The 24,877-nt window shown below is 36.7% G+C and overlaps 1 protein-coding gene across 1 annotated transcript; it reads right to left on the bottom strand.

Moving 5' to 3' along the window:
- Positions 1–23,644, bottom strand: LOC134678368 (glucose dehydrogenase [FAD, quinone]-like). Its single transcript, XM_063536920.1, has 4 exons — positions 22,855–23,644; positions 6,952–7,109; positions 1,960–2,074; positions 1–1,396 (listed from the first exon to the last, which is right to left on the bottom strand). Exons 1-4 carry the CDS (start codon positions 23,482–23,484, stop codon positions 68–70), a joined length of 2,232 nt encoding a protein of 743 aa, XP_063392990.1. The 5' UTR covers positions 23,485–23,644; the 3' UTR covers positions 1–67.
- Between the last annotated feature and the right edge of the window lie 1,233 nt (positions 23,645–24,877).

Below are 24,877 nucleotides of genomic sequence, written 5' to 3' on the forward strand. Positions count from 1 at the left end.
TGTATTTCTTCATTTTGTACATAGTTCTTCTATTGTGTAATTCTAATAATTAAATTAGGTAAATAAGTTAAAATGAAAAATAATCTTCCTTAATCATATCAGAAGCTTTTTCAGCAATCATTACTGTAGGTGCATTTAAATTTCCTCTAATAATCTGAGGCATAATTGAAGAATCTATGACCCTTAACCTCTTTATACCATACACTCTCAGTTTATGGTCCACTACAGCCTCGGTATCCCAACTAGGACCCATTTTACAAGTACCAGCAGGGTGATATATGGTAGATGTATAGTGTGTTAGCAAACAAGTAAAATACTCATTAGATCCCCACAAGAAACCTTCACATCCAGGTACGGGAATCTTTACAAAAGAAGCGCCGCTATGCTTAAACGCAGGAGTTTCTTCCAAAGATACAGCAAACCTCATGCTAGATACTAACGTATCTATGTCAAGCCGGTGAGTAAAGAACCTGGGATATATAAGTGGTGAACCGAAAAGAGGATCAGTATAGTTAAGGGTCACGTATCCTCTACTTTTTGGTACTAAAAGTAAGGGCCTCGCTGCCAATCCATTATAAAATGCTAAAGGAAAGATATTACTTGCTAAGGACGATGGCGGATCAGCATAAAATTCTTCCACGACTCTGCCGTCAAAGTGAAACTGAATATCAGGCAAGCCTTGTTCGGAAAATTCTGTCTTAATGAACGCCACGGCATTTAACGTACTGCTAGATGATAAAGGTCCGTGTTTATGTGAATGCTGTCTAGAATAATCATAATGCTCACTCAGTAGTTGATGACCATCCACTAGAGTTGAAGTTTTGTTTGAAAGAGAAATAACTAACGCATCCGTCGTAACGTGATCTTGTAGATTATAACCTACTCTCAGATTAGATAATACTGGTATACCATGATGTGCTAACTGCTCTTCAGGCCCTACGCCGGAAAGCATCAGTAACTTTGGGGAATTGACTGGACCTGAACTTACAATAACTTCTTTACCGGCATATACAGTGAATACTGCGTGATGTTTGATATACTCTACTCCGATAGCAGTTTTGGTTACCGGGTTGATAAGAATTTTAGTGACATACGCCTGACTTTCTATTTTCAAATTTGGTCTAATGTGTCGTATAGGTCTGATGTAGGCTGCATTCACGGAAAATCTTCTACCGTGAAGTGACGTTGATTGAGCTACATCTGTTCCTAATTGGTGTTCTCCGTTAAAATCAGTGACCGGTAGACCTCTTTCTCTGAATGCCTCCACTAACATTAAAACATTGTTATCCATATATGGAAATCGTTCCACATTAAGCGGACCGCCGACAGAATGATAGTGTGTGTTGTGTGATTCGATATCCCGATTGTTCTCCGCTTTCTTGAAATAAGGTAGCACCTGAAAATTAATTAAATAAGTTTTAGTTAAAACATTATACATGTAAGTTAAGGTGCAACTAATACAACTAATAAAAAAAAAAATTTTTCAGTAAACCAAACAGTTTTACAGTGTGCTAGTTGGTGTCTCTTTTTAGTATCGAGATACTTGTGTCAAGAGACACCGCCCTTCCAGTATCATGTATTAGCGTTAGCTTTAGTGGTACAATATGTATACAATTATAAAAGATGGAGTAATATCTTTCACTGAAAAATCTTCAAAAAATATTCTAAATCTGAGAGTTAGAAAACTTTGAGGAATAAAGGAACAGTAATCAAGTACATTACAATTCTTACGGATTATTTAGTATTAAACAATTAATTAACCTAAATCTAATAATTTAATTTAAGTGATAGATATATGATCCATTACCACAATGTTGTAAGTAATAAAAATGAAAACAAAAAATCCTTAATCTGTCATGCTGATACACGTGCACAATAATTGTAGTATGTCAGAGTTGTGGTTCACTTTTTTTTTCTTGCATAAATCTAATATCACAAAATATTAAAATTTGATCTAACCTCTTGATAGCTCCAACCCGGGTTTCCAGCGGCGGCCCATCCATCATAGTCAGCCTTGTTGCCTCTCATGTAGACCATGTAGTTTACCGCACTCGAGCCGCCCATAGTTTTCCCCCTAGAAACACGAGAACATAATCAATAAAGTGGTCAAAACATTATGGCTTACAGATTGAAATTGCTCTAAAGAAAATAATTTAATCCCCTGATTCCCTAAGGCCTTTTGTGAAAATCGAATTTTGAATTAAAATGAAATACAAGAAGGTTCCAAATTCATCATTGCAATAATGACTTGGAGACTAAAGGTTAAACAAAAAGTGAGAGTAACAAGAAATTTCAGAATTGCGACATATTTGTTAGAGCAATGTCCAATCTGGTCAGCATAATATTAATCTAACTACTATGATTTAAAGTTAGTAACTATCTACTGCGTAAATAAAATATACCTAAAATAATTTGGCTAAAACAAATAATGGCTGAAACGGGTCTCTATTGTTTCCCAAATGGTTTTAAGTCATAATGTACTGTTTGTCCGAATTTTCGTTAGTCATAATTGATTTTTCTCAAAAACGCGTAACTTTTCAGGATTGCCATAAAACAAACCTAACCTAACCTAACCCATCTATAGAATAACCTTACAAAAATCCTGAAAAGTTAACGGTTTGTTTTTTTTTTATATTATTATAGGACATTCTTACAGAGATTGACTAAGTCCTACAGTAAGCTCAAGAAGGCTTGTGTTGTGGGTACTCAGACAACGATATATATAATATACAAATACTTAAATACATAGAAAACACCCATGACTCAGGAACAAATACCTGTACCATCATACAAATAAATGCCCTTACTGGGATTTGAACCCAGGACCATCGGATTCGCAGGCAGGGTCACTACCCACTAGGCCAGACCGGTCGTCAAGTTTCAGGTTTCAGTTTTATGACTAACGATAATATGACAAACAATACATTATGACTTAAAACTTTATGGGAAACAAAGGAACCCCGGCTGAAACATATACATAATTATTATGTATATGTTTCAGCCCGCAGACCGACCAATACGTATTTGCTTTCAGCCCGCAGACCGACCAATACGTATTTTCTAGCAGCCGAAGGGGTTGAACTGAATTGAAGTATTCCACTATTTTTGTTTATGAAAGCTGCTTGCTCTTGGAATACCTACTTCTGAAAAAGTGCGAATTTTGGATTGATGATATTTTACGTCTTAGCTTAAAAAAGAAACGTGTCAACGATTAAATAAAAGCGGCCAAGTGCGAGTCGGACTCGCCCATGAAGGGTTCCGTAACAGCAAGTAACAATAAAATTGCGGTTTACGGTTTATGACGTATTAAAAAAAAACTACTTACCAAATCTTGTTCAAACCAATTTTCGGTGGAAGTTTGCATGGTAATGTACATCATATATTTTTTTTAGTTTTATCATTCTCTTAGTTTAGAAGTTACAGGGGGGGGACACACATTTTACTACTTTGGAAGTGTCTCTCGCGCAAACTATTCAGTTTAGAAGAAAATGATATTAGAAACCTCAATATCATTTTTGAAGACCTATCCATAGATACCCCACACGTATGGTTTTGATAAAAAAAAAATTTTTGAGGTTCAGTTCTATGTATGGGGAACCCTAAAAATTTACTATTTTTTTTCTATTTTTGTATGAATATCTTAATGCGGTTCACAGAATGCATCTACTTACCAAGTTTCAACAGTATAGTGCTTATAGTTTCGGAAAAAAGTGGCTGTGACATACGGACGGACAGACAGACAGACAGACAGACAGACAGACAGACATGACGAATCTATAAGGGTTCCGTTTTTTTGCCATTTGGCTACGGAACCCTAAAAAGCAACTTTAGTGAGCGATATCTAAAGAATCGCTCCATTTAAAAATTTTCATCATTAGTGAAGAAATTATTCTCTTTGCAAGGTTGCTAAACTTCTTGTATTAGTCATTTTCAAAGAATGTTGAAAAATTTTAAAATTTCTCCATGATATAATTTAGTTTTGCTTTTTAGGCTCCGACCACGCTAAGTTTGCACCAACATGGCACTTCTGAAAGTAACCTTGTTTGATTGCGCCTTTAATACTTCACTTAAAACTTGGCGAGGGACTTAGCGTGGACTGATTTTAGCTTGTTTATCTAGCGGAGAAAACAAACTGTTTTAATTAAGATCATAAAGCTATCAATATGAAGCCTAACATTATATATACATATATTTTACAGTTATTAGTACTTATAATAAAATGAAGTATGTAAATGGAAGCCTTTACTACAGAAAGCTGTGGTGTAATATATCGTGTGGTGCATGTATAGGAATTTCATCTACTGTGTAGTAAGTACATGAATTTTATCTAGTGTCTTACTAATAGTGCCAACGGGGTCTTAAATTCTTCTACCTACTTTATAATTTAATCGGTAGGTACTTACGGTCGATTCACTTATTTAAAATAAAGTAAGAAGGGAAGCTTAACCTAATAAGAAAACAGAAGGCGGCATCATGTAAAAACGTAAATACTAATTTTTATTTGTAAATAAAATAGTTGTAAAATGGCAAATTGAAATTATATATAGTTCTAATAGTGACCTCTCCATTCGTCTTTAATCATTTCCGCAGCTTTCTCTCCAATCATAATTACAGGAGCGTTTGTGTTTCCACGAACTATATTTGGCATTATTGATGCGTCAGCCACTCTTAAATGTTTTACTCCATACACTCTTAGTCTCGGATCGACTACTGCATATTCATCGTAATTCGGGCCCATTTTGCATGTTCCCGCAGGGTGATAAATAGTTCCAGTATATCTTGTAAATAAACATGAAAAATAATCATCAGTCCCCCAATTGAACTCATTGCACGCTAACACCGGTTTTCTTATGAATTTAGTACCGGAATCTCTAAATGGTGGTGTGTTTTCTAATTGTACGGCAAACCTTAATGCTGCAACTAATGTTTTCAAATCTTCTTCTTCAGTGAAGAACCTTGGATATATTAACGGTTGACCGAATACAGGATTTGTCTTGTTCAACGTTAGGTAACCTCTACTTTTGGGCGATAGAAGTATTGGTCTAACATTTATACTATCGTAGAAAGCCAAGGGTAAAGTATTTGTTTCCAGGTAAGTAGTCGGGTCTGAATAAAATTCTTCTTTATGTCTACCGTCAAAGTGGAACTGTATATCAGGGACTGTTTTATCTTCTGTTGCATATTTCGTTTGAATAAAAGCAGTCATATGTAGAGGCCCAGTAGCTGCTAATGGTCCATTATTGTGGTATGAACTGTTATAATTATTTATTTCTTTTATCAGTTTCGTACCGCTCACCAGCGTTGAGGTTGCACTCGTGAGCTCCATCAACATGGCATTAGTAGTTACGTGGTCTTGCAAGTTATATCCCACTTTTAAGTCCTTGATAATTGGTATTTTTAGAAATTTTAATTCGTCAAGTGGTCCAATTCCCGAAAGCATTAAAATTTTAGGAGAATTTAAGGCGCCTGCGCTCAGTATAACCTCTTTTGTAGCGTAAGCAGTTTTCCATGTATCATTCTCAATGTAATTCACACCGTAGACAATTTTTCTTGCAGGTTCTATGAGAACTCGAGTAACTTGAGCATTCGTTTTAACTGTAAGGTTTCGTCGATAATTTCTTATTGGTCTTATAAAGGCTTTATTTGTTGATACTCTTTTCCCATCTCGAGATGTTGTCTGGGTTATCATTGTGCCTATCTGTCCTCGACCATTAAAATCAACTAAAGGCAGTCCAGTTTCGTGAAACGCTTTTACAAGCATTGCAACATTTGGGTCCACGAAAGTAAATCGTTCAACATTCAAAGGTCCATCTACACCATGATATGTCTTGTCTTTTGCTTCTATATCTTGATTGCTTTCAGATTTTTTGAAGAACGGAAGTACCTGGAAAAGTTTTGTGGTATTTTTATTAACTAAGTTATCTTAGGAGATGCTTATTTCATTTTATTTCAAATTATTTATTGAAATGATGCGAGACCTACTTCGTTGTAGCTCCAGCCAGAATTTCCTAAAGCCGCCCATCCATCGTAGTCCTTTCTGTTGCCTCTCATGTATACTAAATAGTTAATTGAGCTCGAACCACCCATCACTCTACCACTGTAAAACAAAAATTATTGGGGACCGCAGAAACTTAGATTGTTCGAACTACATAACTCACTATAATTAAATCTAAAATAAGTTCCATACTTTTATTTATTAATAATAAAATCAGGTAGGTAGTATTTTATTGTGAAGTTTGTGTTGTGTGAGGTTGTGTTCTTACATCTCGACAATAATACGATAAAAACATTAATGAGCATTATCCATAATATATCCATGATTAATAATATAATTAATAGAGATGAACCATAGTAGTATTTAAAACATCTTATACACCATTGTCTTTTTCATTTTCACCGGTTTATGAAAATACCACTATCTCAAAACTCCACCTATGATCTTAGCGGTATGAACTATCTACAAGCTAGGCGCCTGTCAGTTACAGAGAGTTGGTATGGATGTGATCTGTCGGTATCAAAAGTGTCATTTCTGGTTGAACTAATCTCAATTTTGATCATATCCGTAACAAATCCAGATCAAATTATTACCTACAATCGATAAGCCTTATGGTTTCCTCACAAATGTTGCCATTCTCACGCGCGCACGTTGTTACATTCCGAGAAACATATTGGCACAAGGCAGGAACAACCCATGACCTAGTATTTGAAAGTCGCACGCCTGCATTGACTTTTCGTATCCGAAAGAGTCAGGCATGCGGCCTGTTAATATTTGCTATTTGACATTTACTTCCAGCCACACCTGAGGGCTTATCGCAAACTAACCTACCTATTTATTTTCATTCGTTCAGTTGTCTATTTGCTTTTCTTTCGTTTGAATTTACATATAGAGATAGAGAGACGTATGTATAATAAAATTAAGATTTTTGATTTTCGCGATGATAATGTACGCACCTAGTCCAAGCACAAGTGCGACCTCTTTGAGCCAGGCAAGTCAACTCTTCCGGTTGCGTTCGGTAGCCCCAGTCAATACTGGACGCTGCTAAAACCGGCGCCAGCGCAGGCACGCTAGCTACCTCCGGTTCCTCGGGACCCGCTTCTAGAAGGAGTATCTGAAACGAGAATTAGTGTTCTTTAAACTTTGGTTGAATTTTATGTATCTTCACTCCCTTTAAATAATCCAGTAGGTAGGAATTTATGAAGGTTGATCTGTTGTAAGTACCTAAGTAAATAGTTTTGTAGGCTTGATGATGGATTTGTACCTATAATAAAAGGGAAACGTACGCTAAATATCTTGTATTTAATAAGTATACCTAAAATTATATATCTTGCATACTACCTACTGGTTTAAAATTGATTTAGGTACAATTTATTAAGAAAATATTAAATAAATATTTCACATAATAATTAAATAAAGTACCTACCCACCTACCATAGTAAATGTCAATTTTTGCAATTATCGTGCAGTACACGACAAGTTTACAGCACTTTCTTTCTTCAACCGTTACTAATACTAATATGTATCATGTCATGTTTGTTTTGTTAGGGAATTACATGATATGATATTTAATAACTAGTTATCAATAAACGCCGCCATAGTACCAATGCGTTTTAATTGATATAATTTCAAACGCTACTTCCAAATACCGGTCGCAGCACTCGCAGCTAAACAAAGAACTACACAGCCTTAATAGTTGCGACAGACAATATTGTCTGTAGGTACACATTATCGGCGAACGTAGCCATTTTGCATTTATTGCGATACAAGTTTCAAGCTAGATGCCTAAACTAGTTTTAACTTTAGCTCCAGAATACTGCAGTCATTTTGATTATTGAGCTCTTCATTTATATTAAGTCCTTTTCGTTTTATTACTTCCTCGGCTTCATGGTCGCAAAGTTCGAGAAACTCATTCTCTAGAACGAGAGATGATTCGAAAACATGACTTCCGATTATTAAGATATCCAAACTATTTTCATCTAATTTTGCACTAAACGCATTTGGACAAGTACCTATCTAAAATGACGCAGATTTATCTGAAAACAGATCAGCTCGATTTAATTTCATGTAGAATTATAAAATATATGTAGATTTTTTTTTATTAAAGCCATAAAAGGAGTAACCGTAAAATTTCATAGCCGAAAATCCCGTTTCATAGCTTAATACATCTTGTCAGTAAATACCGATACTAGCGCATAACGGGGCTAGCATCGTATTTACTTACATGATGTATTAAGTTATAGAGTCTGGTTCCAAATCGCACTAGCTTTGCAAGTTAAACTACAGCATATCCAATGTAATATAGGTTGCTTCTTTACTTTTTAACTAATATTCGAGCAGTTAGAGTTTCAAACTCCGGTGCAACTCAATATTCTAGCGCTAATTTGCGGGACAAACTTGTATCAGCGTTCGAGTTACTCTGCTGTGATTTTCATCGAAGGATAAAGCTATTTCATATTTTATCTTTGAGATGATAATCTGAAAGTCTTACCTAATAGGCTTTATTATACCTAGAACGGTAATAAAAATTTTGAGATCTCATCTTCATTTGTTTTATTATACTTAATTGGTCGCACTTATTGGCATGCGCAAGATGCAATGCAACAAATTAATATTGAAATCTGAATACCGCTCCTACATTTAAAGAAGGTATTTTCAATTCAATAATTGTTTTAGTAATTATAGCAGTTAAAGCCTATTTTGCGGTTAGTTAAAAATCTTGAATTAAAAGCATTAGCATTTAAACCCATTATTTATTAGCTTAAATTTATAAAATGAATTTAATAGGGATATATTATGTGTATTATAATTCCGCTGCAGTTCTGAGTGCCATTACGCTCAATTTACCACCGTTCTGTCCTTTATTTGCATTAGATGCGCGAGCTCTGGGGAGCCGAGTTTTAATTTAAACCAGTGTAAAGTGACCTCGAGTCCGGTAAATTAAGTATAGTGTACTGTTCTACAACACACTTAGGGTAACATTCCATTTCCAACGACAGCTGCATTACTGTCAATTTTACTATGGAAATTGACAATGACAGCGACGCGTTCAGTACCGGTAGTGCAGCTGCGGTTAGAAATGGAATGTTACCATTAATATGGCTGGGCCGAGCGAGACATCGACTCACTGACGCTTGGTCAGTTATTCGAATTCGAAATTTCGATACCACTACAAGTGCGACAAAGTTGTAGAATCTGTTCCAGTTACAGCGCCTATGCTTTAAATGAGACTATTTTACGTTTATTGCCATACTGTACCGATGCGGTACCAAAGTTAGCCAGATGATTGCAATAGTTCTACCGCTAGCTCCGGAGTTCTAATAATTAACTTTCTCGTGTATTTAATAAAGGATCCAAGCAATGAGGAGACGAACATTTGAACAACTCTTTGATTCGCTGAAATTATGTTCTAAGGTTTCACAAACATCAAATTTGTGAAACCTTATTTTATTTATATTATTTAGAGTGAATTGACAAATATCATCCTATTTGCACACTGAATCATTCATGGTTCCTTTATTTCATTCAGATATGGCGGCCAATTTCGTTTCCAATGTTAAAGAAATATTATTGGCGAATTTCTGATAATTTCATCGCATGTGTGGGCATGAACGTAACTTGCTAATTTGTGACGTTACACGGCAAAAGGTACTTTATGGCGGCTGGCGCTTATGCCGCATAGCGCCGCAATAATATTGGAGTGGCGTTAATAATAGAGTAAGCGCCAACCGCCATAAGGTACCTTTACCAGTGGGACATCACATTTACTTAAAGGGTTACAAGTAACTACTTAATTCAAAGTAGGTACTATTTAGGTTAAACATAACAAATATGTATTCATTCATTTCATAACATTGTAAGATCGCACCAAACTCCCCCGCCGGGTGACATTTCATCACAGTGTCAATGTTTGCGTTACATTGTCAATGTTGCATGAAGGCCGCCATTTTGCATAATAGCTGTACCGCAGAGAATCCAAACGTAATTCTAAATTGTTCTGAGACACCTCGACACATCGTAAATGTTATGATTTTATCGTTATTTCACGCATTTGCCATTTTTGCCTTTACCAGTTTCTACAACTTAGGTACTTACATAATAATAATATGTACTTAGGTAGGTAAGTACTGATTTAGAAAAGTGACAGTAAGTTCACAATGTCAATAGGTTGCAGACAAGTTACATTACTAACTTTAGTTTGTTTCACCAGGGTATTAGTTTTATACGTGTGTATATTAAAATTATATGTAAAGGAAACTCGGCTTTATTGTACCGCCGGTTAAATCGTATCACCTCTAGACAACCTAATTTATTTACAATTATCAAGTGGTATAAATTTACCTTCAATAATATGATCAGACATGACCTACGGATAAAAATATTAAAAACAAATTACAGAAGGAAAAATATATAAAAAACCGACGTTTAAATAAAAACATGTACGATATAACCGACCTCCCCTACATGTTCTTATATTTCATACGAGTTTTACACTGCAGCGCCGACACTTCTGAGCCAATATTGCTGAAGGAGGTGTCAAACCATTCCTTTTTATAGCTCGGGTGACAAAGACCACATTTTTTTACCGATGCCTAAAATAAATGTAAAGATTTTTTGTAGCAGTAAGTTCTTATTTGTTCGATTTTTAATGTTATATTTCGTTTCAAAATCGTTCCACAATTACATGTCTTGTAAAAACCATAACATACCTATTCACTGCCCCCAACGCATATGTGCGTTCACCGTCATACAAGTTTGTTCCTAGGCCACGCCCCCTGTCAGTGAATGCGATAATCCTCTCTCTCTTGGATGTATCTGCCTCGATTTGGTTTAAAAGTCAGACCGAGAAAAGTCTGCAGTGATTTTGATAGCCCACGCTGTGCAAGTGTCATTTTAAACGTCAAACTACTATGAAATTATGACGTATAAAAAACACTTGCACTACGTGTCCACTTACGTGGGCAATCAAAATCGCTGCAGACATTTCTTGGCATAACTCTAACATATCGACTATCGACTGTTACGAGTATCACAGAAAATATTTTGCGCCTAACGATTTGCGATATTTAAAAGCGTCTTCGGTATTCGTATACCGTACGTATTGACATAAGTAATGTATTAGGAGTTACTTTAATACCAGAGAGTGAAAAAGTAGAATACCCAATTTAATTCACAATAAAAATATAAATTAATTAAGGATGACTCACGTTAGACCGGGCCGTGTCCGGGCCGGAGCTTCCGGCGCATCGTTTTCTATGAAAAGCATCACGTGATCGCCTGTCACGTCATAGAAAAGTAAGCGCCGGAAGCTCCGGCCCGGACACGGCCCGGTCTAACGTGAATCATCCTTTAATTCGCCATACACGGTATTTCACACATGGCTTCTTTCCTTCTGATACACGTGCCGGATTCACGGTGGCACGAGCGCCTCCATAGTCTAATAAAACATGGTATTATACGTGATGCTTTTCATAGAAAACGATGCGCCGGAAGCTCCGGCCCGGACACGGCCCGGTCTAACGTGAGTCATCCTTAATTAATTTATATTTTTATTGTGAATTAATTTGGGTATTCTACTTTATTCTCTTCCCAGAGTGACACAAGCCTACGTCACAATAACATTGCCACTTTATATAGCGCTATCGCATATTATCATATAGCGCTGTCGCATGATGAGGTAGGCTTGTGACAGTCACGTGACCACGAAAAGACGGGAAAAGAGTACCAGGCGGAATATATTATTATACCATGAGCGCTTCCATAAATTAAACAACTATACATAAAAAACTCCAACCCAATAATAAACAAGCTTGGAAACTATGCTGAAAGCAATTAATTTCATTTTGATAGTTTACACCCAATAGAAGTTTTATCAACGTCAGATGAGTTTGTTAAACTTTCAGTTAATGGCCTCTGTGATGCGGTTAGTTTAAAAAACTCGTGCAGGAAGGTGTTATGTATGAAAATGAGTATGCTGCCTCGTTTATGTGCTTTATTAACAGTGTTTTTTATTCGTTATACTTATATATTAATCTCTAACTATACTTTTTCTACTCCCGTACTTTTATTTGTCATTTATAGGGCACATACCTTTAAACCCCTATCATACAGTTGTCAAGACAAGTCTTTAGTCTATTCCCAAAAAAGTATTTGTGCATACACGCAGTATCTTTTTGGCACTTTCGGCTTAGCCTCAAATTGTTACTCACGCCACTCGCCTTTTTTGACCTCTCTTAAACAACGGTTGCATAAAATACCATAATATTATAAATGTGAAATAACTCTGTCTCTTTGTTACCTCTTCATGCCTTAGCGCTAAGGGTCACTTGCACCATCCCACTAACCCGAGGTCAAATTGTACTGGTAACCATGGTAACTCCAGGTTTAAACGGGTAGCCCCGGGTTAGTGGGATGGTGAAAGTGGCGCTAAGCCGATTTAGATGAAATCAAGAGTGAACAGGCACCTTCTGGGCGAGCTCGCTACATCGTAGGCCACGTCTACGCCTCGGTTAGTCTGTGGCCATGAGTAAGCCCATTCATAATAAAAAAAAAAATTTGGCATGGAGAAAGTTTGAGGCTCGAGAAAGGACAAAGGATAATTTTTAATAATAATCATCATCATCATTTAACATCATCGGGGTTAACCGGTTAAACCGTTAACTTACTGCTGTATTCGAACTTCAAGATATTCACAAGAGACGACACGTACTAGATCCATTCTAGATACGTTATAGTTTAGATATCAACTAGTTCTCTTTTGCAGCGCAATTCGGGCAACCAAAGTCACTTTTACGTTAGATAGAGTAAGATATCTATTAGATGTGAATTAGATCTCTGAGTCATATCCTGTGGAAATCGTTCAAGAGTATCTCCAGAATCGCGCAAATGTCAAATTTGACAGGTTAGCTATCTTAAACATATCGTTATCGTATCTTGGTGATGTCTAAAAGATGTCTAATAGATGTCTATTTCATAATCCGAATCGGGCCGTTAGTGTATAATTGTACTGGGTAACCATGGTAGCCCCAAGTTAAACCGGTTAACCCCGGGTTAGTGATTGATGCAAGTGGCCCTTAATGAGAAAGTTGTGTTCAGATCATTTTGGACCCCTCGCAAGCTTAGCTTCTTCTCCTGACTATAAAAATACTTCCGGCCCTATTCGAACTTTAGGATACGTCAGTTATCATATCTAGAAATCATATGGATTAGATATATCAGTGTCAAATGTGACGTTTCTTCGAACAAAAACGTCACTTTTATTTATTTATTTAATCTTTATTGCACAAAAGAAAACTTATTATCATACAAAAGGCGGACTTAATGCCAAAAGCATTCTCTACCAGTCAACCTTAAGGCAAAGCAAAGAGACTTTTGACACTGACACATCTAATCCATATCGTTTCTAGATATATTAATTGACGTATCTTAAAGTTCGGATCGGGCACCTAGTTTCCTGTTAATTATAGAATGCCTTGTACTGTTTATTGTACAGTCGCCATCGGATATATCGGAGCGGCCAAGGTGTTCACAATATCTGAACACACACTCTAACGCCTTGACAATAGAGGCGTGTTCAGATATTTGTGAGCACCTTGGCCGCTCCGATATGTCTGATGGCGACTGTATAGGCGAAAGGTGTTGCAATACGAACTTGTCTATGGCCTGATCTAAGTACAAAGGCTGTTGCGTTCACTTTAGCCCTGACCGTGGATAAATAACAAAAGAACTGTTGTTTTTTATAACTGTTGTTTGCAGAAATTCCGTTTTCAGGGTTCCGTTTTTCCGTCAAAATGGGAGAACCGGATCTGTCCATGCGTTCATATTTCGCTCAGAAACTATTTACCTGCCGCCCTTTGTGGTAAAATTAGATACAAAAAAAATGTTATTCCCTACATGCCACTGAAAGTCAAACAATTCAAAAAGAGGCATACGTCGATGTACTCTATAAACCTTCCAAAATAACTTGAAATTTTTGTAATATTTGCTCCGAATGCCGTAAAAAATTATACTTTATAAACTGTATACCTTATACACAGGTGTATTTGCTGCTTGTGCAATATGAACTGGTCAAACGTGATTTGGAAAAAAAAAATCACTGTACAAACATGTAAAAACATGTAGTTCCGTACTTGTAAAAACATGTACGGAAGTGCATAATGGCATGGAAGCCACGGGGCGCGAGTCCGATTCGCTCTTGGCAGACTTTTTAATTTTGTAGCACCATGCGTACATCGATAGGTACGTGGTGGGGTGGGTACAACAATAGTATTGTCAAATCAATATCATACCTACAGAGGCATAGTTGAGAGTCTAAAACTTTAAATTTGCTTGCCAACCATATCAATATACTAATTTATACAAAGTATAGTTCTTTAACATTCAATTAAACGTACCTATGTGGTGAAATGATTCTAAAGAATGACATCATGAACCATGACCATGACACCTAATTAAAAAAAACAATAGAGATTCTGTTTTTACTTGTCCTCGTTTGCTGTCGATATTAATTTAGTAAAATTAGTGTCGTTTTCAAGCAAAAGGTACCTTGTCGCTGTCATAAAGACGCTCTGACGAGTTATTTGTTTAAAGATATGTACATGAAAATTTCGCTCTTATGGTAAGTGACCAAGTTTTGCTTGATACCGTCACATTTAATGAAGGGTCCGATAGTGACAAAAACTGTCATAGGATAGACCGTGGTCTAATATAGCTCCAGGCTTTTCTATTTCTGTTAGTGTCGTCAGTTAATGTACGGAAAGAATGAACGATTAAAAAATTGCTACATACTTACTCGTAATGTATGAGAAATCATGTAATTACAGATTCCTAAATGTTACGTATTCTAATTACGACGTATCTATGCAGAAATTAATTCAAACTGATGTGATCAGACAATAACGCGCGGTTATAACACGACAGCCGAGCAACCGTTTTCTTTAAAGGGGCCCACTGATTAACAGTCCGCCGGACGGTATCGGCCTGTCAGTTGTTCGGAACTGTCAAAATTTTGTTCTAAGTGACAGGCCGATACCGTCTGGCGGACTGTTAATCAGTGGGCCCCTTAAGTATGATCATGCTGCTGGGGTTATGTTCTTACCGTACAAATATTAAGTCGAAAACGTTTACGATACACTTACTGCATTGACTGATTTGATTTTCTTACCAGGATTTTTGCACCTGGTTAAAGAAAGATGTAACCTTCTTTCTTTAGCGTCAAAGACTCGTTAATCTCACAAGGTTGTTGTTTTGCCATTTGCCCTTATTATTTTCAAAGTATTTATAAACATCATTTATTATCATGGATATTTGACATTTATGATTTTACATTCCCGCATCCCGCATTTATGCAGCGTTAGCTTGATTTGTCTCTATTGATTTTTAAACGTGATGTACAATATTTTTTTAGTTACGCAGAAGAGCAGAGTACTGTTACCTACATTAAATATATTATACGTAGGTAAATATTTAAAAAACCAGGCAAGTGCGAGTCGGACTCGCGCACGAAGGGTTCCGTACCATAAAGCAAACAAAAAACGGAAAAAAATGCAATAAGAAAACGGTCACCCATCCAAGTACTGACCACGCCCGACGTTGCTTAACTTTTGTCAAAAATCACGTTTGCTGTATGGGAGCCCCACTTAAATCTTTATTTTATTCTGTTTTTAGTATTTGTTGTTATAGCGGCAACAGAAATACATCATCTGTGAAAATTTCAACTGTCTAGCTATCACGGTTCGTGAGATACAGCCTGGTGACAGACAGACGGACGGACGGACGGACGGACGGACGGACGGACAGCGAAGTCTTAGTAATAGGGTCCCGTTTTACCCTTTGGGTACGGAACCCTAAAAATACTATGAAAGCAGCAAAATTGTTGCAAACCTATTTAGCTTACACTGTAGGTATCTACAACTAGTAAGTACCTAAGCTTGTAGAGAAAGAGAATACAGTTCAGACAAAACTCACGAACTGCAATTGTACAAGTTTTTCGCTTTGAGACCAACTCTCATTGTTTTAGTTTTACTGCGGAAGAGGCGTTTTGCTGGAAGCGACACCAAGGACAACAATGCTGTTTATAGAAGTGTCAAGATTTTTTTAAACGGGTGTTAGCACTTCATTTATTGTCCTAATACTGCCAGAAACCATAGCATACCATATTATTAGAATTATTTGAACAAATTAAACTATTCTCAGAAAATATTTTAATTTGTTTTTATCAAGTAGAAACACTACTATATAAACTATAAACTGAAATAAATGTCATATACTAAGAAAAAGTGACCAAGGCCTCCAGTGCCCCAGGCTTATTTCAGTTCATGGCATACCATTTTTAAGGTTCCGTACCCAAAGGGTTAACGGGACCCTATTACTAAGACTCCACTGTCCGTCTGTCTATCCGCCTGTCTGTCTGTCACCTGGCTGTATCTCATGGATCGTGACAGCTAGAGATGATGTATTTCTATTGCCGCTATAACAATAAATACTTAAAAGTTCGGAACACTCGATGGGCGAGTCTGACTGGCACTTATCCGGTTTTTAAACTTTTTAATACTTTTATAAACATGATTTATTCTCTTTGATTTAATCTTATTCGTACGAGCGAGATGTTTGAACAATTATCAAATCAAGATCAGATTTTTACAGTACGAATGCCCCTCCACGAGATTTTTGGAAACGTTTTCAAGGAGCTGAGGGTCTGTCTGCATGTTTATGGCAACTTAACGCGGAATAATTTGGTAGGCAGAATCTAGTTTACTAATAAACATGGGCATCTGTTTTCATTTCGGGGCGAATACCAATTGATGTTTATGGGCGTATATTTAGGTATGCATTTGCTTATCGGAGATCCTGTATTACCACAGAATAATTAATAGTAGGTACTACCGTACAGAAAGGAAACTTCCTACAAAAACGAAGTATGACAGCGGTCCAGGGTCGAATCATGCTATCCCTTTCTAATATATGGCACTATCCCTGTTGGATATTTTGGGTTGTCAAAAACCAAGTGATTATCTTGGGGTCCCTTTGTTTCCCATAAAGTTTTAAGTCATAATGTATTGTTTGTCATATTATCGTTAGTCATAAAACTGAAACCGTTAACTTTTCAGGATTTTCGTAAGGTTATTCTATAGATGGGTTAGGTTAGGTTAGGTTTGTATAAACAATACATTATAACTTAAAACTATTTGGGAAACAATAGAGACCCGATTATCTTATCTGTGGTCGTGCACGCAAAAGGAAGTCATGTGGTGCCAACCCTAATAATTGCTCGGAGCAATGATGAGCCGAGCGGAGCCGAGTTTGACCGAAGTCAGGAGTTTGGCACCCCTGGTATTGCTGTAAACAGGTTCAATATCATGTCTAATATCTGTCTGTCTGTCTGGGAGAGGGGAGAGGACACTGACTTCTGTAACACAGGTCTTTACCTAGCTCAGAAGTCAGGGATTTCAACACCTACCTGTAACTTGTTTTTGACAATTCTTTTAGGGTTCCGTACCCAAAGGGTAAAACGGGACCCTATTACTAAGACTTCGCTGTCCGTCCGTCCGTCCGTCCGTCCGTCTGTCACCAGGCTGTATCTCACGAACCGTGATAGCTAGACAGTTGAAATTTTCACAGATGATGTATTTCTGTTGCCGCTATAACAACAAATACTAAAAACAGAATAAAATAAAGATGTAAATGGGGCTCCCATACAACAAACGTGATTTTTGACCAAAGTTAAGCAACGTCGGGAGTGGTCAGTACTTGGATGGGTGACCGTTTTTTTTTTGCTTTTTTTTTGTTTTTTTTTTTGCATTATGGTACGGAACCCTTCGTGCGCGAGTCCGACTCGCACTTGCCCGGTTTTTTGTTTTATTATATTGAGCCTCTTAAGGTAAAAACATTTAATACTTACGATTCACTTTAGTGTTCATGCCCCGAGTTAGCACAGGTATGCAAAAAAATGTTCTATTCACATCCAGTAGATCTATATCTGCAAGCCCAAGTTTAGTACGGACATACTAATTTAAAGACGATCTGAGTAAACGATATCGCGAGTGAGAATAATAGTTTTTCTTTTCAACGCAGTTTCTTATTTCTTTACGGGTTTTCTCGTCGTGTCTTCTGAATTTCCTTAAGCGTTCATGTTAAATGGTTTGAATTACTTTTTTAAGGTAAGATTCCAATTCGAAATGTTCTTAGTAAAAACTTAAACTTTATCTTTCTTTCAATTAGAGAACTACGAACTACGTTTTATCATAAAATTAGTTACCTACGCTAAAATCAACTGTTGTTTTAAAATGTAACTACCTTTTATAATCTCACACCTTTTTTTTTTAAACACGGAACTTGACTGATGTATCATGTCAGAATTGTACCTTAGGCTTAAAAAAATACCAGTACACAAGGTGTTGGTGTCACTTTAGGGCAATCAGTAGTAAATTTTTACTAGGTACACATTTTATTATGAACTAGTACCACCCCCCGCTATACAGCCATGAACGCAAGTGTCATTACCGGGATTCTGCTTAAAACATCTGACACAAATGAAAAGGCCTATTATTATTACTACCTGAACTATTACTATTTTATTTACACTTTTACTCTAACGATTCGGTAGGTTATGTAAAGAAAGTGGAACTTGCTGACCGTACCAAACATTTCATAAAATGCTCTTACGAGTATGTCAGTATACACCGTGTTTTTTTTTATTTCCGTTATTTTCAGGGGTGCATTCCTGAGCTTAAATCTAGTAACTTTTTCAAAGACACCGATATTCTAATTAACTCCATTTCGGAGATAATCGATAATTTATTTTTTTCCTTTAAGGCCTCTACAAGCGTATACACTTGCCTTAGGGCCGGTTTACATATTGATTAGTGTTTAGAATGAGTTCATGCATTTACTACTAAACTTAAATACAATCTCGGTCGCTCGATGTTCGAAATGACATTGATATGTCACAGATTTCAATTGTTTGGTTGAGTTAAATGTAATGCCCATGTTACAACAACGCTATATGCTACATTTAATTACTTTTTAAACTTAATTTTTTTTTTCAAAAAAAGCAAAAGAAAAATATATTTTTTTGAAAATTAACTATGCCATTTAGTTCTCTTAAACGTACTTAACCATACAACGAAGATAACGGAATTCAATAAAAACACGGTGTATATGCATTTAAAAGTATCTTTATAGCCAGGTAAGTAACACAATATAATTAAAATCATTAAATGTGTATTGTTAAATCATTATTTCGCAACGCAGTCTCCCACAGCACCGCATATATGCGTTAATTCCCATATAAAAAGTGGGGCATTGTTGCATTACAATGCACTGTTCCGAGTTCACTTTTACTCTTCTACATACTCGTAGACGTTTGTTGACTATTTGTCAAAATATCACGACTATAGGTCGCTGTATATGTTACGTGATTTTCCCCGGACGGACAAAAAGCAGGATCGTCCCCGCTGTCCATACGAGAGCTGCTCCTAAAGATGTTAGCCGCTCCGGCTATACTAATGCAATAACAGTATTATTTATATAATTGTGAGGGATATTTCAATGCTAATATGGCCCAACAATTTTGCAACTAATGCAAATAGTTTTTTTGAAATTTCAAATGGTCGTTTCACGTGCACAACTAGTAAATGTTTCATATTATTTACTAGCTGTGCCCGCGGCTCCGCCCGCGTGGAATTCGGTCTGTCTCATCAGTAAGCGGCTAATTTCTAATCCTAATTTCTCTCCCTCTCTCCTGGAGGCGGAACTTGAAGTAAAGTTGACAGATGGATATGCTAAAGGACTGTAGTCCAAATAAAATATTTTACAGTTAGGTACCACTAAATAAAACTACACTCCAAAATCAATGGTTTTTTTCGCCCTTATTAAAATTTTACACTTGATTTTAACGACATACAGCAAGGTATACGCGCGCAAGCGAAAGCGAAGCGGCCTGCCTGGCTAGAGCGCCACTCACCGTGGTCTTCTTCAGACTCCTGAGGAAGACCGCGTGCCGTTTGTAATCTCAATGCGTTGCGAGACTTTTGCTAATGATTCGATTTTTTTCGGGAAGGCATGGAAATGCGTATAAAATGCGAGTCCCAAATCGTTTGACTCCGCAAACGACCAGTGCCGGATTAAGATATTTTGATGCCCTAAGCATTTCTAGACCATGGTGTCCCCTCTCCCTAGGGTCATCCAGATTACATTGAATTTTTTTGGTCAATTGAGTGACGTTCATTGCCGCATTACAGCTGAGAATGGAAATCAGTCACATTATTTTAACACGAAAATTGACAGTGCCGCAGCAGTAACGTTGCAACAGAGTACCTAATGCTGCTGCAGTCGCCATATGTTAGAATGTAATTGAAAACGCGAGCGAAGCGAGCGCGAAAATTTTTCGATATAAAAACGCAATTTGATAGACAGTTGTACATGTTTACTTTTAGTATGGAAATCAGTCACATAATTTTATCACGAAAATTGACAGTGCTGTAACAGTAACGCAGCAACAGAGTAATGCTACTGCAGCCGCCACCCGAATGTCACCTTTGTCATATCTCAGGAAGTAATTCTAAACGCGAGCGAAGCGAGCGCGAAAATTTTACGATATAAAAAACGCAATTTGATAGACAGTTGTACATTTTTACTTTTAGTATGGAAATCAGTCACATAATATTATCACGAAAATTGACAGTGCTGTAGCAGTAACGCAGCAACAGAGTAATGCTGCTGCAGTCGCCACCCGAATTTTTCGATATATAAAACGCAATTTCATAGACAGTTGTACATTTTTACTTTTAGTATGGAAATCAGTCACATAATTTTATCACGAAAATTGACAGTGCTGTAGCAGTAACGTAGCAACAGAGTAATGCTGCTGCAGTCGCCACCTGAATGTCACCTTTATCATATCTTAGAAAGTGATTGAAAACGCGAGCGAAGCGAACGCGAAAATTTTTCGATAAAAGAACGCAATTTGATAGACAGTTGTACATTTTTACTTTTAGTATGGAAATCAGTACTTTACATCATTTTATAACGAAAATTGACAGTGCTGCAGCAGTAACGTTGCAACAGAGTTATGGTAAAATTCCATTTCTAACCGCGGCTGCACTACCGGTACTGAACGCGTCGCTGTCATTGTCAATTTCCATAGTAAAATTGACAGTAATGCAGCTGCGGTTAGAAATGGAATGTTACCATTATGCTGCTACAGTCGCCACCTGAATGTCACCTTTATCATATCTTAGAAAGTGATTCAAAACGCGAGCGAAGCGAGCGCGAAAATTGTTCGATAAAAAAAACGCAATTTGATAGACAGTTGTAGATTTTTACTTTCAGTCCCAACCAGGCGCGAATCCAGGATTTCATACAGAGAAGGGATGGGACAGTTTTTTATCGGCCTAGCTTCGCATAGGGCTCGATATTTAAGGGTCTCAGCGAAATTGTTTGATGCAAGAGAGGTGAAAAGATGCAAGAAATCGAAAGCCTACGTTGGAGATGTTCTTACGTACCCTCACTCTCTTACTTGACCCCTACGACCCTTCGTTATTAGATGGGTAGGTACTTGTACATGTATAAATGTTTCATGTAGGTACCTACTCCACGACGACTGCAATGCTGATGGAGCCTGCGCGTTTTGGTGCCCCCTAGACGTAGTGCCCTAAGCAAGTGCTTATTTTGCTTAAAAGGGTTAATCCGGCACTGCAAATGACAGAGGTCAATGTTTTTTTTTTCAAAGTACCCACCTTTGTGGCCATTATTAAGTGATGTAGGTATACATATGAATATGGATTTGATATGGATGTGATATAATTACGATTAGGTATAATTCATGACGGAGAAAATTAATAATTTTAAATAATTATGCAATTATACGCGTGTTGATATGTGTGTTTATTTTAGCACTACGTAACTATGTAAACTAATTTTTAGTTTTCTTGATTACTTAATGTTTACTCAATTCTCCAAAAGATGGCTCTGTGCAATGAGGGGCAATTATAATTAATTATAATTAATTATTATTAAGTAATGAAATAAACGCATTTGTATTTGTATTTGTAATTATATAATTTACTGTCGTTTAATTTTGTTGTATTATTAAATCAACATAATTATTCAATTTTTGTTGATGTCCGTACCCTCTCTTCTAAACTTAGAGTTAATTTGGCAAAATCCTTCCTCGGTGGCTTATTCATGTCAACACGTATTAAATTCAGCGCCATCTGTTAGTTTACCAGGTTACTCTATAGTGGTAGCACAAAGTTTGCCCCTCCTTCCTAAGTAGCGCCATAAGATTCAGGGGCAAACTTAAGTCAAGCGAGTGTTGTGGCTACCCCCCCTTTTAGGGGTTGAATTTTTATAGCCTAAAACCTGGCCGGGGATTTTCTCGACAGATTAGTAAAGTTTTCGTCAAAATCCGTTCAGCTGTTTTCACGTGATGCGCGTTCAAATAAACAGACAAACAGATAAACAGATAAACAGATAAACAGATAAACAGACAAACAGACAAACATTCTAAAAACTTTTGGAACGTGTTCTGTTATCGATTCTAAGTATCCCCAGCCAATTTTTTTCCAAATATCTTCCATGTACAGACTTTCGACCTCTTCAGCTTTATTATATGTATAGATATAGATAGGTAAGTGTCTGTTACTTGAACCCCGATTTTTTTTACCAGAACCAAGAACAGAGTGTTGTATGAGTTTGTGACATAATTAAAAGGCTATACCTTCTGTGGGAGTAAAATGGACTTTAGCTCCCGCTGCACATGCGTGAAATTGCACACTTACTGCTCTAGCTTATTTACTTGCCAATTATTTATAGTTAGAAGAAAATTAGATAATTGTGCAAATATAGAAATAACATACCTTCCACTTCTTAACTTCAGATAAACGATTTGCGAGAACACACCCCGCCGATCCGGCACCGACTATGATAAAGTCATATTCTTCTGGCGCCTGTCTTTTTTTTCTGCGTTTCATCGTTTTCTTCTCTACGGCCACCGGTATTTTCTTAGAGTCAGCTATAACCGGATCAAAATATCTGTTTTCATTAAATCCGAACTCAAACGGTTTATCAAACTTCGAATACGGATGCTCGAATTTCCTTCCGAATTCGAATTTAGGCTCCTGTTTATCCGGTTTCAAATAGAACGTTTGCATGAGATAACTTTCGCCATTCGGTGATTTGTATTGATTGATTGTGGAGCTCGGCAAGAGAGGGCCTAAGGGAGGCGCGTTAATTTCCGGGTTTAATTTTAAAGGTGTCGGTCCTAATGGAACTTGCTGTAGAAAACTTGTTTCGAAACTTGACCCGATCGAGCTAGGAGCACTCAAATATGGGTTTCTTCTAGGGTAAGCGTCGTCATCTATTGAGCGTCCGAACAGTTGTGCAAGAAGAGTCAAATAGAGGAACCCTGTTTGGGAACATTGGGTCAGCGGCGCGGTTGCTTCAGCACATATTTGGCTTATGTCGGGTGGGATCCACTGAGAGGCCATCGTCACTGAGTTTAAACCGAGTTCACTGAGGCACTATAACAGTCGCATAACTCTGGCAAGTGTTGTTTCACCGTGAGCGCGCGTTCAACTACATTCGCCTGAGCAGTAAGCGGGTGGCGTGTCCTTAGTCTTAGGTTATTCATAAACGTGCGAAAAATCTAATTGCAAAATCTTATCTTTTCAATTCAGTGGAGCCGTTCACTGGTTAGCTTATAGACACGTTTAATTACGATGCGCTAACAACAATACATATATATGCATTGACGCATTTTTTTGATTTTGGCTGCAATATCTCCTATTCATCTGTAACCGAAAAATACAGTGTTGCAACTTAATATTTTTTTTCGCTTGTTATTGTATAAATAACAGCTTAAATATAACAAAGCACAGAGGTATTTCCAAACTTCTTCTTTAGATGCAGTGAGTACCTATCTAAAGAAGAAATATTGCGACATGAAAACCTCTCGTGGCAAGATCGTAGTTGGCACAATCAATCAGATTGTAAATTCGGAACAGTTATTTTCATAGAAAAGGTATCTATTTTAAGCTAACAAAACACGTGTGCCCGAAACGGATCCCTACTTACCCGGCCCATAGTTTCGAATGTACCTATTAGGTACCTACGTGTATAATATGTTCTTCAAATTCCCAATTCCTATCCTCAGATATAATATTAAGTATTTATACAATGAAATCACATTCAGCCTAGTAAATAATAATTTATATATCTAATTTTAGCTGTGAAATTCAAACACTCGAGGGAAATCTGAGGCTAACTTCCGACAGTTCCGACTAAATTCATTACATTAAGAAATGGCTACAATTAAACAAGAAATATTCCACGGGATCATGATTATAAAGGCTAGCTCGTATTGGGAACTAGTCAACTGATATTGAGGATTTGCAAGGCTATATTTAATCATTCATGAACTTTAATTATTAGGCCGAATCTTTACGTTAGACCCCTCATAGTCCTGTAATTGAAACAATACGACTTTGTTGCTAGTTATAAAAAATAATTCAACAAAATTATGACAATTTTCGATTATTTGGATAGTTTTTTGTGTTTTTTCCCGCGCTCGATCTGTTTTTATTTCATGTTTTAAAATATGTACCTAACTATCTTACCAAATAATTTATTACATCGTATATTATATTAATATATGTAATATTATAATATATAATATTTATATTTGAATGAAATATAATTATAACCTTCATTTTATTCAAATATAAAAATAACATAAAATATACCCATAAAAGGATGCGTATGATCAAAGCTCATGTTATTTTTTTATCGAAGCAATTTAATAAAATTTGATACGAGTCCCAGAGAATTATAGAAAATATATTGAAGTGAACGAAAAGGAGATTAATTCATAATAAAATTGTA

This window comes from Cydia fagiglandana, chromosome 2, assembly GCF_963556715.1.
Source record: "Cydia fagiglandana chromosome 2, ilCydFagi1.1, whole genome shotgun sequence".
NCBI classification, from domain to species: domain Eukaryota; kingdom Metazoa; phylum Arthropoda; class Insecta; order Lepidoptera; family Tortricidae; genus Cydia; species Cydia fagiglandana.